A 13,086-nucleotide genomic window follows, 5' to 3' on the forward strand; every position below is an offset into this window, starting at 1 on the left:
CACGTGAATTTGTGACTCTGTGGGCTCATATAGGCTAATTACTTGTTTAAACACTTAAATAAGTTTTAATTTAATGAAGGTTTACAGCTGTGAATCATGAAACAAATTGTCTTATTTAAATTCCCAAATGAAATCCCAGAGGGGCACGGAATTATAGAAATCATTTTATTTTAGGGTGGATTTCCCCTTTAAGAGGGCAGTGACTCAGCTGATTCATGAGCAATGTGTTTAATATGTAGTCCTGCTGCAGATTTATATAGTCATATACAGTATAGGCTGGGTCTATAGCCTACATGGTTTGTATATGTGTGAAGCAGCCAGTTTTTTCATCATCTAAAAGCTTATGTAACTGAGTTATGTATTGCGACTTCAGCATTTATTTCATGCATGGAGTACTGTCGTCTAACACTGTAAGTAGCACTTACACGACACACTATAATTATGCAGGATCAAGTCGAGTAATCATGCCAGTCCTCACCAGTCCTCTACTGTTCACCACAGTCTGATCTGCAGGCTGCCGAGCAGCTCCACTGAAGCAGTTTGGGGTTGGGGCCTGGCTCAAAGGCACTTCAGTGGTGGTAATCAAGGAGGGGCAAGTGGTACTCTTTCACTTTCCTAACACAGATCAAGTCAACAATCATAGATGTAGATATCAGGGGGACTCAGGGGACACATTGCCCTCAGTATTTAGAATGTGTGCATTTCTGCCTCCTAGTAAAAAAATTAAGGTAGCAGAGGTCTTTTATTTTGATGAAATTAAAATAGTTTCCACTGTGAATTGATGCAGGAAAGGCAAAAACTGACATATAAAAACTCCTCAGAATGCAGGAAAGTAAGTGTTAGATGCTCAAAATTTCCCGGGTGGGACCTCAAACCCCCATTTCAAATGTGTTGAAACAAAACTCTTTCCAACAACCATCCCATCATAAGCTTGTTTCTCAAACTTGTAGGCCTATTTTTTTTTATGCAAGTGACCCATGTTTGATAAGCCGTGTTCATGACCGGCTTAACCTGTTGACCTAAATTTGCTGTTTGGGTTAGGATTAGGGTTAGTTGCTCCTTTTGACCCCCAAATCCAAATACTGCCCTCTGAGCATTGCGTATGTTGTCACCTACAAGTGCCATAGACCATATATGGCAGATTCACATTTGCTGAGAGACCCAGAGGACTTGTCTGTGTGACAGTTTGTGGAGTAAACAAACCTTTATTTATGAGTGTGATGTCAACATTACACTGTACTATGCAATATTAAAATAACGACGGTCTTAAAATTATATTTTAACATAGGGTCATTCACAAGAGGTTGATAATGCAGAAACCAAATTAATCTATATGACATTTCAAAGGTGCAAACATATTTGCATTTAAATTAGCTTTACCGGCAGTGACTCAGTCCATAGGGACTTGGGTTGGGAACCCGAGGGTCGCCCGTTCAAGTCCCCGTCCGGACCAAAATATGGAGTGTGGACTGGTGGCCTGAGGTGCCAGTTCACCTCCTGGGCACTGCTGAGGTGCCCTTGAGCAAGGCACCAAACCCCCCAACCGCTCGAGGCGCCTCACCAAGGGCAGCCCCCTCACTCTGACATCTCTCCACTTTGTGCATGTATAGGTCCTGTTTGTGCATGTGTGTGTCTTTCGGACCTGTGTGTAATTGACAAGCAAGAGTGAAAACATTGAATTTCCCCTCAGGGGGATTAATAAAGGAAATAAACTAACTAAAACAAAACCAGATACCTCACAATGAACCAGGGAGTTCAGGCTCCTGAGGATCTGGGACCACAGGGTAGTTGCTTCCTTTGCACAGCTTGCAAACCAGTAAGGAGATTTCAGAAATATTGTTGCACTGAATTTCATGTAAAATTGTCACACATTTTCACAGACTGTACTCATTCTAAAGGAAATCATTATAATTTACACTACTCAAATGCCTTTATCTAAAAATTTCACTCACAATAACAGGTTATAATGAGGAAGACAATCAAAATGATCAGAAAGGGACACAAAACACCACAAAGAAATGCAAAGCAACTGCAAAGAGACACAAATTATCAACAAAAATGTGCAAAACACTCACAAAGAAACACAAAACGACCACAAGCAACATAAAACAACCAAAAAAGACTAAAAATTACCACAGAGACACAAAAATTAGCTAAGCAAGACATAAACGACTAAAAATAGACACACAAAGAAACCATTAGGAGACACAAAATGACCTTGAAGACACACAAACCACAACAAAAAAATGATAATTACCACAAAGAGGTTTGAAACCACCACAAGTCTTTCTTGTTCCTTTGTAGGAGAGGTGATAGGGCCCTTTGCATGTCTGTACTCAGAGACCCACTGTCTCATAATGCGCCAATAGTGAAAGGTGCGAATTATCACCCACCTCTGCAGTTCTAGGTCTGAGGATAATTTTAGCTTCATTCAGCTCATTGTCAACACATGTTTTTTATGCCCTGAATTATTACTGCTTTAGTTTACTCTGGCTGCTGTCATCAGCATTGTTGCCGCTGGCGAACATTGTGGAGCTTTTAGCGGCTAAGGAGCCAGATACTGCCTTTATGAGTAGGTGAAGATCAACACAGTCCTAAAAAGAGAGCTGAGCTTACATTTGCCAGGTAGCAATAAACATGACTCTAAATTGGCCTGTCAAAGAGTCCAATATGGCCCTCTAGATGACTTTGCACACCTAATGTTGATGCACTTGTTAAGGCTGAGAGGTGTCAGGAGCAATTTAAACATGTAAAATGCTGCCTCTGAGGCTTTCCACCTTGCCCAGAATACAGTTCTCTGAAATAACAATGACTACTTATTGTGGTCATATTTAAGGATATTGAACATTGTGCAAAATACTGTCAACCAAAATAATCTGTGTCAGACTTCTATCTTAAAACCATATTGTAACTCTGCTGCTGACGCACTGACAAAACTTCAGACTGTAAATGGTTTGTAAGGCAGGGGGTGACTTCACCTTCTTTCGCAATAGCTTCCTCTTTCATGGTAAATTATGAAAAAATACACATGTAATGAGAGTGAGTAGTAGACTGACTGAATGTGGACAAAAATGAGACATACTGTTGAATTTACACATAATTTTTGAGGATATTGAGGGCTGTTCATCATTTGTTTTGTAAATGGGTGAGCGTTTTCAGAATGTCCTTCTTTACACTAAAAAGGTAAACTTTTTATGCAGTGGTTTCACTGTACTGGCCCACTTGAGATCAAATTGGGCTGTATGTGGCCCATGAGCTAAAATGAGTTTGACACCCCTGTTCTACACGCATACTACAACTGTTTGCTATTATGTTCAGCTTAGCAACTCTGTAGGAGGATGATGCTAATATGTGATGTTATAATGTATTTGCAGGTTGTTTAGGAAGCCTCAAGTGACCCAAACATCTATTAATACTGGCTCAAACTACTTCTCATTTTGGAAGCCCTCTCAAGGACCCCTGATGGTTCAGGGACCCCACTTTGGGAGCCACTGCTGAAGGCTACCGCTGCCACAATTACTATATTAATAACAGTCTCATTGGGACACAGGTTTTTCATCGGAGGCGTGAATCACACAGTTCAGGTCTGCTGTGTGTATCCTGCCTGTTACTCATGTTTAAGTGGAAGAAGGATGCTTGCAGGCAGAAACAACAGCAGCAAGGTGCTCATCTGACGCGCTGACGTCACCAAATCTTTGACAGCACTTCCTGGAGTGGTGTTTGTTGTGGGAAATAAGCGCCGTGGTGCTGAAGTAGAGGGGGAATTCAGGCTACATTAAACGGCAGAAGGACGGCACAAACTACCATTATATCCCACCTCTACAAGCATGCGGTGGCTGCAGCTTTCGACCGGTATCAGATAAGGCAGACGAAGTGACGGCTGAGACTGAGGAAGGACGAGGTGGAAATACTCCGAGCAGAGCAGAGCAGAGCCGCCGACAGCACGGAGTTGTCGCGATGTTGTAGCTAAACCATGGACAGCAGAATAAAGTAAGACGCCTGAGTTTGTGTTTTTTATCCCCCCTCTCTCTGTCGCTTCTTAATATAGAGAGCTGTCGAGCTAACGGCTAATGTGTTGTCCGTTGTAACGTTAACTCAGAGCCGAGATATACGAAGGAATGTTTGGCCGTAACGTGAGCCATCTCCAGCAGTGGATTTAACCGCCAGGCCAGCTGGCTCGACAGCATTTGGGTCAGTCTGTTGCTCCGTCTACTAGCTGACCACCAATTAGCAGCTCCGCTAGCCAAGCAGACGGCGTTAAATACGTTACATGTGGACACGACACGACACCGAGCGACCGCTGTAACACCGGGTCCCGTGACCCAGGTTTGGCCACATAACGTTGTCACAGATAAGAAAACTTCTCATTCTCACACACTAAATCACCACCAGCTTCGGCTAACAAGCGGTTATTGACATTACCCGGTATTGACAACATGACGCACGTTAAGTAGGGCAGCTGCACTATGTGGTTGCTAATGTAACACTAATGCACATGTAGTGGTATTCAGCACAGTGGCTGTGTGAGCCAATGCTGAGTACACACTTGTTGCCTGTGATTGTGTGTAATAACAACAGCTGCCCCCTTATCTCCCCCCGAGTAAACACTGTTTTGTTCTTTGCAGGGAGAATCCAGACAGAACATTTGATCTGGTTGTACAGGTGGCATGTCCAACATCTGAAAATGAGGGTAGGTGATGTCACTATTTCCATTGATAATGTGCTGTCAGTATGTGATCTGCTTGGTGTGGACAAGTAAAATGGAAAAGTTTCTAAATGTCATGCAGTTATCTATTGGTCAATTGAGGAAGTGATTAGCCGATTAAGGGATAATCAAAATAATGATTTGTTGCAGCCTTTAATAGGTCGTATCAATTTTTAATACTTTTTACATCTATTTGATGCACTGCTGGTCATAACCAATTGCACATTTAAAGCTATTTTGCACATTTTCTACAACCTCTACCTCACTTTCTTTACTCCTGCAGTGTTGATGTTTTTATTTTATTCCTGTGTATTTCTCTTGTATATTTAAATTTTGCATATATTTTATATTTCTGTATTCTGATGTCCAAATACTGTTTGATTACTTGCTGCTGTAACAAAAGAATTTCCCAGTTTGGGATCAATGAATTACTATCTGTCAGTGCTGAAATGATGAGATGGTTGGCGTAAAATGAATTGTCAGCAATTTTAACAACCAGTCATTCTTTAAGTGTTTTATCAGACGAGAATGACAGATATTTTTAGTTTGCAGCATCCCAAAAGTCATGATTTTCTGCGACAAAACATGACATGTAAAGATGTCCCCTTGGGAAATTGTGAACAATTAATTATTTAAAAAAGCAAAACAAACAAGAGTTTTAAATGTTGGAAGTGGTTGTGAGTTCATCTTCATAAATAAGTTCATGTGTGCTTCCCAGTTGTATTTTTTGTAAGCCATGTGTTTGTAAAAATGATTGTTTGTTGTATAATTACAGTAATTGTAAGGCTGTACAGCCAAGATGTCATGCAGCGTTAGCAATAGTGTTTCTGCACAGTATTTTAAGTCATACAACGGGTGTCACATAACTTGACTGCATGACTGAGTCCAGTCTTGCACAATGAGAGCAATCATTATGTCTGTGGTGTTATAACGTGTGCTCCACTCTATCAGGATCCTGAGGACAAGAGAAGGTCACAACTGATTTCAGCTGTAAAACTGTCAGAGATGTTAGCTGCTGCAAGACTTTGTTAAGCATTCTCAATTTATTTGACTGATTTTCCAGTCTACACTGTTCCTTTATTAGGCCTGACCATAAGTTAACCAGTGCAGACATTTCTCTTGTAACCGTGACCCCACAAAGATTGTTTTAGAAAGATCATGCTTGGGTCAGCAAGCTGCATGAACCGTACTGCTGTTTGCAGTGGTCAAACATTCCAGCACTGGTGGCCAGGACAAAAAGTGTTCAGACTAGCTCGGGAAATGGCTGTGGCCAATGAAGAACAACACCATATTCTACCTTTTATGAATATGGGAAATAAAGTAACCTATATTTCACATCAATATCCAGTGTCGGCCATAAGTCAAATATCATGTAAAAACATTTTCACGGTACATTACACTAGCTGTCTTATTTTGCCCACTCAGCTTTGACGTTAAAGAGGTGTTATGTGGACGGTTCACTTGTGCAGCTGCTGAGCTGACCAGAGTAGACTCAGAGTTGTCCTTGGATGTAGATCTGATATTGGATTTTAAACCAAACTCATAAACCACCGGCCTGTGCTGTAATAACTGACTTCCCCTCATGTATGATCCAGGGTCAGACTCATATCCGGACTCTTGCTCCCTGGAGTACAGCTACAGAGCAACGTTTGCACACCCCTCAGGTCAAATTGAACATATGCATTCTGCTCAGTCATTTGACCGAAATGCTCTTTTTGCCCTGTGTTGAGTCCTGATTGGATGTAAGAATGTCCCTGTTGAGGCCATTGTCATGATGTAGAAGTGCACCGTCTGCCAGCAGAGGCTTAGGGTTGTGGTGGATTTTTTTTAAAGGAATAGTTTCAGGTAACCATTTGAGGAATGAATCACTTCTCTCTGAATCTGATCAATTTCCCTTTATTTGACTTGGGTTTAGCTGCTTTCTGTATGAAATGAAATGCTGAAACTGTGCTAAATGGACTGCTGTCATTGTACCAGGCATGAATGGATTGATTGTATGTGAATATTACATATGTACACATGCACGAGGCCCTAAAATTTGACCTGTCTGATAGTTGCGTATGCATTTACCTCAATTCTGTAGTGCTGACTTTTAGTAGGAGCTGAAAGGGTTAATGCTATGAGTCATAACACACCAGCTTTGGCTAGCTACACGGTCACTCTCCACAAACTAGAGATGTTTCTCCTTCAGCCAAACATTAGGTACTTTGCCAAAAAGCACCACTTCACATTCACACATTATCTTCCCACTAACTCACAGAAGCAAACAAACAACAGTGTAATCATGATAGACTATAATTAAATTGTCATAGCAACATGGTGCAGAACATTTGAGCATTTTGAGAAGTGGTGGAAGGTTTCAGCTTGCTCATATTTCTCATATCTCCTCCTTGCAGTTTAGGGAATACAAGTTTAATTTTAGATTGATTTTGGCTGTGTTTCAGTTTTTGTGTACTCCCTCTATCAGCCAACTAGTTTGTAATGGCTTGCTTTAGAGTGACTGGAAGGGTGTCCTCTTTGAGTGTCTGGAAAGCTAGGTGTGTGCAGGGTGCAGGGTTATGCCGATGTCATACCACTGTTTGGCCACACTTACCGCATCCTGGTCCCGCAGGTCTGAAACTAGATCCATGTGCGTTAGCATGGCATGATAGTGTTGTAGTGTAGGAGGTAGTCCCCTTTGTTAATACTACTAGACAAGAGCAAACTGCAGAGAAACCTGCGGTGTTGTCAGACAATTTTAGCTCAGCCCTTTATAGATGGTCAGTACACCTTTCCCTCAACTTCCTGTGTTAACTGGGTTTCACACCTTCTGTAGTCAGCGATATGTATGCAGAAAACACCCACATGTTTGCAGACAGGCTTGCAATAGGCTAATTTTTTATTAAGTTGTTTCTCAGTGACCTTTTGAATATGGCGATCTCAGAATAGGTTGCTCACTCATTATAAACGTAACATTTTGGTGTAATTCTCTAAGTGACGGGCTCTCCTAAGCCCAGACCTGCGTGCTGAATTATTAATACTGATTTTAATAATTAATCAATAACTAACTAATCACTGTTAAGACTTTAACCGAAAAATATATCAACTGACAAAGAGCAAAATTGGCATTGGAAATCTGTCCATCTGTGGCTTGTTTAAGTAGCTAAAGCTATGTTGACTTTCCATAGATAACGACAACGTGTGCACTATTAAAAACAAGTGATACAGGCGTGGTGTGACAACACAGAAAAAGGTGTTGCTTACTTGGACAACTCGCTGGATTTTGACTTGACCCAAACTGAAGTAAGCGCCTGCAGATTTTCAGGTAACTTGAACACTGTGGTTGCCTCTTCCTTCACTAAGTCCCCCTTGCAAATATGTGTTGCACATAGTTTCACTAAGCAGCACACAACCCGTTCTTGACTACTGAGTTATCCACATATTTTGAAATAAAAAGCATCTGATTGTAATCAGCCAATCTGGGGAAATTTCTGCTTTATACAGGTATTTGTGCAGGCCTTTTTGTTATTGAAAGAAAGGCTTAGACCTTGTTCAAGTGCTCTGCAAATAGTGTCATTTACTTCCTCCAGAACAATACTTAAGTTGTGCAGAATAATTTGAACTGTTTGCATATTGTGTGGCCTTTTTCTGACTACCAAGTAACAGAGTGGGAGTGGCAGTTTTGAGCAACAGCATGACTCTTCAGCTTGGGAGATTGTGTTGCAAAAAAGCTGATGTAATATCAAAAGCAAATTATTTTGAGTTTTAAAAGTCTCTTATGATTAATCAATTTTATCATTAATTATTTATCATTACTATGGTTCCCTGTGGACCTTTTAACCTCTACTAATGCTATGGATATTTTCTGTGAGTGGGTTTTGTAGTTTTGTTTATCATGATGAGCACATGTGGGGGATGTCATACACAGTCCTACCAATGCTGCAGTACTATTCCACTGACACAACAGGTGGTGGTAACATGCCAAGATACGCTGCAGTGTGCCAGCAAAGGCATTAAAGAAGAAGACTGTAGGCTAGTAAGCATGGATGTAAACAATGCTGGATTGATGCTGATGTGGGATGCCAACACCAGCCATATAATTAACAACGCCCACCAGAAGCTAAACTTTCTGCGCCAGCTTTAAAAAGTTTGGTTTGACTGGAGAGGCGATGCTGCACTCCTACAGAACTACTGTGGTGAGTGTCCTCGCCTTCTCAGTCACAGCGTGGTAGGGCAAGACAACCCGTCTTGAGAGGGGACAGTTGGAAAGAGTTGTATGCACAACATCAATGGTCATTGGCTGTGACCTTCCCTCTGTCTCCTCTATATATGCCACAGGTTTCAGACGCAAGACGCAGACGGCCATCGCTGACTCCTTTCACCCCTGCTAGCTCCTTTTTCAAATACTTCCCCTCCAGTATGGAATTCCAAGGTTTTAGGTGTAGGACATCTCGCTTTAGGAATAGCACATATCCTGAGGCTGTTCAACACTTGCACTCTGACACATAAGCACTTGTAGTAGTACAGCAAGTATTAGCCAACAGGCACTTTAAAAGTAGGCAGGTTAGCAGCACAAAGCACTTAAGGACTTGATCATATTGTGTATGTTGTGCACTCATTTGACATATTTTATTTATTTATGTGTGTAGTCTTTTTTGTCTGTTTTTAAGAGCTGCACTGAGGCAAATTCTTATCATCTGTGTTGACATGGCAATAAAGTTTTGAATTGAAAACACTTGAAAAATGTTTAAGAGGGAGGAAATGCATTTGACACATATAGACCTCAAGGATACACGCTGTGCGTCTCGGTGAGTAACACTGAAAGTAAACATAGCTTGTTTACAAAAAAAACCCTCCACAGGGCACCTTGAAGGAAGCAGTTTAAAACTTGCATCCCTTGTAACTAAGCATTGTTAAAGATAGTCCCGAGGTGCAGCTGCCAATTCAGCACATTTTTTTTCACTTTGTATTTCCCGTGATAAAAACCAGAAAACTGTCCGCTTTAAAATCAATTCCACTACTCTTTGTACTTTGTTGTCAAATGCTCTGGACAGATTTGACTGTCACGTACACTGCTGTTAACACAGTCTCATAAGATTCCTGAAGATCTGTGATGTTCAGCCAACAGGGCCATTCAGCTACTCTGCATTACATGGACTTTGCTGCTATTGATGTATGACCTTTTAGTCCCAACATCAAGTCTGATTCACAGGCATCCACATCAAGTTTTTGTCTTACTGTGGTCAAGGAGAGTGCTGGTTGTTAGTGTGTCGCTAGAAGCATGTCATTTTGAATAAATAACTCTGCCAGTGTTTGTTCCCGCTGGACAAAGTCCCAATTATTACTCCCATGGGTAGGTTTGATTTCCCCCCGTCTTTTGGCAAACGCTTGTGGGAACAACATAACATCAGTGGTGCAGGTAGGAACAGACAGTCCATCACCCTTCAGATTTGATTTTAATACAGTAGCTTTTGAGATTTGACGAGAGCATCAACATTCCTTAACACAAGTGTAGATGGAGAAAAAGAAAAGCAAGAAAATAAAGCTCACACCTACAGTGGTGACAGTGTTCATATCTGGACTTGGCCCCACATTTCTATCCACGGATGTGTGGATAGATGACAGACACTGGCCCTTTTTCCTCATGCACGTCCACGGAGACCTGGCCTCCCTGTTCAGCCCGAGCTCAGTTCCGCTTAGCTCTGTTGGCTCAGTGCTCCGTGGATGCTCGGGCTGTGAGCGAGCGTTGCCTGAGAGCGTGACTGGCATGCTAGCTACTAGCGGCCCTGGCTACATAAAGCCATATTGATGTGCTTCCAAGATGCTGCCAAAGCTAGCAGATGACGCTAATGCTGCCAAGGCAGTAGGTGGGGACAGATGCTACCTGTCCTCGCCTGCTCCCTCCAGCCAGATTGTTCCCAGTAACAAAGCAATAAACTTAATAGATCAGCGAATCAATTTTACTGCAACATTCATGCTGCAATTAGGGTAACGATTTATTGTTTTTTAAAAAAAGCCCTTCACTGAGGGCAGTTTGGTTAGCACTGCTGCCTCACAGGGCTACAGTCTTGGGTTTAAAATCTGGCCTGGTTCTTCTTTCTGTGTTTTGCTTTGCATGCTTTTTCTGTGCACACTTGCTGCATTCCTGCCTCAGTTCAGACATGCAGGTCAAGTCAAGTCATTTTTTTAGCCCAATATCACAAATCACAAATTTGCCTGAGGGGGCTTTACAGTGTGTACAGCGTATGACACCCTCTGTCCTTTTCACAGGTCAGATGAATTGGGAGCTCTAAATTGTCAGAATGAATGTGAATGTTTTTCCATGCCTATATGATAAACTGACTTCCTTTATAACCTGCACAGGCGCAGCACATGACATCGTTTAGCCTTAGAGAGTGGGTGAAAGCACATATCTTGTTTTCATCTCATGTTTGTGCCTGTCAGTTGTTTATCACTGGGCATGTGTCTTTTTTTTAGTTTGAGATAAGTGATAGATTTATTGGCCGCTCTGGTTTCACAAGATTTCTTCTCACTGTTATTAAAAAAGGCTGCACTTAAAATATAAGCGCACTTGCATTGGTTTGGGGACCAGAAAGCAATAGTGTAGGGTATACATAATTTGCTCTTTGATTCACACGGCCTTATAGCTTCACTTTGTCCAACTATGAAAAGTTACTTTTGTTCTGTATCCTAAGAACATTTTCACTGAGACCCGGAGGTCTCACAGTGTCACCTACTGCTCGCTAGTTAGTTATCAATCTGCTTCTTTTTCTGCTGTAGCCCCCTCAAGCAGCGCTGTGATGTTCCTTTTTTTTTTCCTTTGGCTTTCACCCCTTCGCATTTCCACCCTTCGTATTCATAGAGCAAAACTCCCGTGTAGTAGAACTTTTAGAAAAGGTTGAACGTTGACATTCTGTAAAATGTCAGAATTGCTCCTTGACCTGCGCTTTGTTGGATCTGCAGTCTGATTGGATTCCGACTGCGTGTTGAGTTCACGGTAGGCTCACACTCAGATGGGAGGCCATTGGAGTACTAACAGATGCCATGGCAGCAAGGAGGGTGTTGATTGGTCATTAGAGAGGCCACACTCCTCCACTCACACTCCTGAGAGGACCCCGGGGTCTCACACTTTGTTTATCTCACAACCCTTCTGCCTTTCTCTTTTGTCTCACCCATGTGACTTTACTAAATTGGCTCTTTTACACAGAGTCAGATATCACCCAAGTCTTTGTTGTCTTTTATTGGTTTCCTCTGAAGCAAATTGAGGAAGTCTCTTAACTTCCCTGCTATGGTATGGTAATGACCACAGTGTGAGTGAACTTTGAGAAATCCCCTCCCACTTCATGTCCTGAGTGTCTATAGGATCATGTCTGACCCACAGTCTAACTTTTAGCAGCCTAACCTCGTCTTTTGTCTGCATGCGGGGTGGCGGTGGATGGATATTTGGGGTTGTTTGTTTATGTGCTGATGCCCTTTCCTTTTGTGAGCACTGTTAATGACATGGCATACTAAGACATTAGACATATGATGGGCCACTGTGTCCAAAGTGCCCAGTTAATGTGTTGCAGTAAGCAGTGCATGACAGTTTGCACAGAATCAGAACAACTCAATGAGCTGGGGGATAGGGCCAAAAATGTTTTAATGCTAAAAATATTTGCATCAGTAGACATCAACAGTTATCACAATAAATGTCAAATAATTCATTCTTTCAAGTTTAAAGGCTGTTTTTTTTTTTTTTTTTTGCTCCGGAGTGGTTTCAGCTATTCTTTATTATCGGGACATGACAGACATTTGCAAAACAGTGGAACATTTCACAAATCTGAGGTAGTTTCAAATCTGTTATAATCAAAATACTGTCAATAATAAAACAATAAATTAGAGATATCTAAATTCTGGACAGCAGCATGTCAAACTCTTTGTACAGACGGTTTAAATATTTTGTGTTCTAGCTGTCAATGTAAACAAAATAGACAAAAACGTCAACTGTGGTCAGTAAGTTTTAAACATATAAAATGTGATTTATGCTTTGAAGATTTTGATGTGGTTGTAAAGTAACGCTGGATCATTTATTCATTGCTAATAAAGACTATCTGTTTGACTTGAGAATGAGTTAATGTATTAAAGTTTATTCATGTTACGTTTAGTAACCTTTATTTACATGATATTATTTAATTTCAGTGAAACAGCCGCAACTAACGTAACATTAACCCTCTAACTTACCATTAGTATAAGCTGAGTCAACCATCTATGCAACCACTGTAGCTGATGTTATGTGGCAAATTTAACCATGGGGTAGCCCAGCGCCGTTATCCGTTGTAAAAACAGTCATACTAAAAAATAACCTTATGAGCATGTTGAACGTTGTTTTAACTTTATAAGGTTACCATACACATAAGCATGTT

At 41.3% G+C, this 13,086-nt stretch overlaps 1 protein-coding gene across 2 annotated transcripts in view; it reads left to right on the forward strand.

Moving 5' to 3' along the window:
- Positions 1-3,695: 3,695 nt before the first annotated feature.
- Positions 3,696-13,086, forward strand: part of dennd1b (DENN/MADD domain containing 1B) — a 117,864-nt gene continuing 108,473 nt past the window's right edge. For both annotated transcript variants that reach the window (XM_049587363.1, XM_049587364.1), the window contains exons 1-2: positions 3,696-3,990; positions 4,626-4,690. In XM_049587363.1, coding sequence (XP_049443320.1) covers positions 3,974-3,990; positions 4,626-4,690 — 82 coding nt within the window. In that variant the 5' untranslated portion in view covers positions 3,696-3,973. The remainder of the gene's footprint in view (positions 3,991-4,625; positions 4,691-13,086) is intronic.

This window comes from Epinephelus fuscoguttatus, linkage group LG10, assembly GCF_011397635.1.
Source record: "Epinephelus fuscoguttatus linkage group LG10, E.fuscoguttatus.final_Chr_v1".
Classification (NCBI taxonomy): Eukaryota; Metazoa; Chordata; class Actinopteri; order Perciformes; family Serranidae; genus Epinephelus; species Epinephelus fuscoguttatus.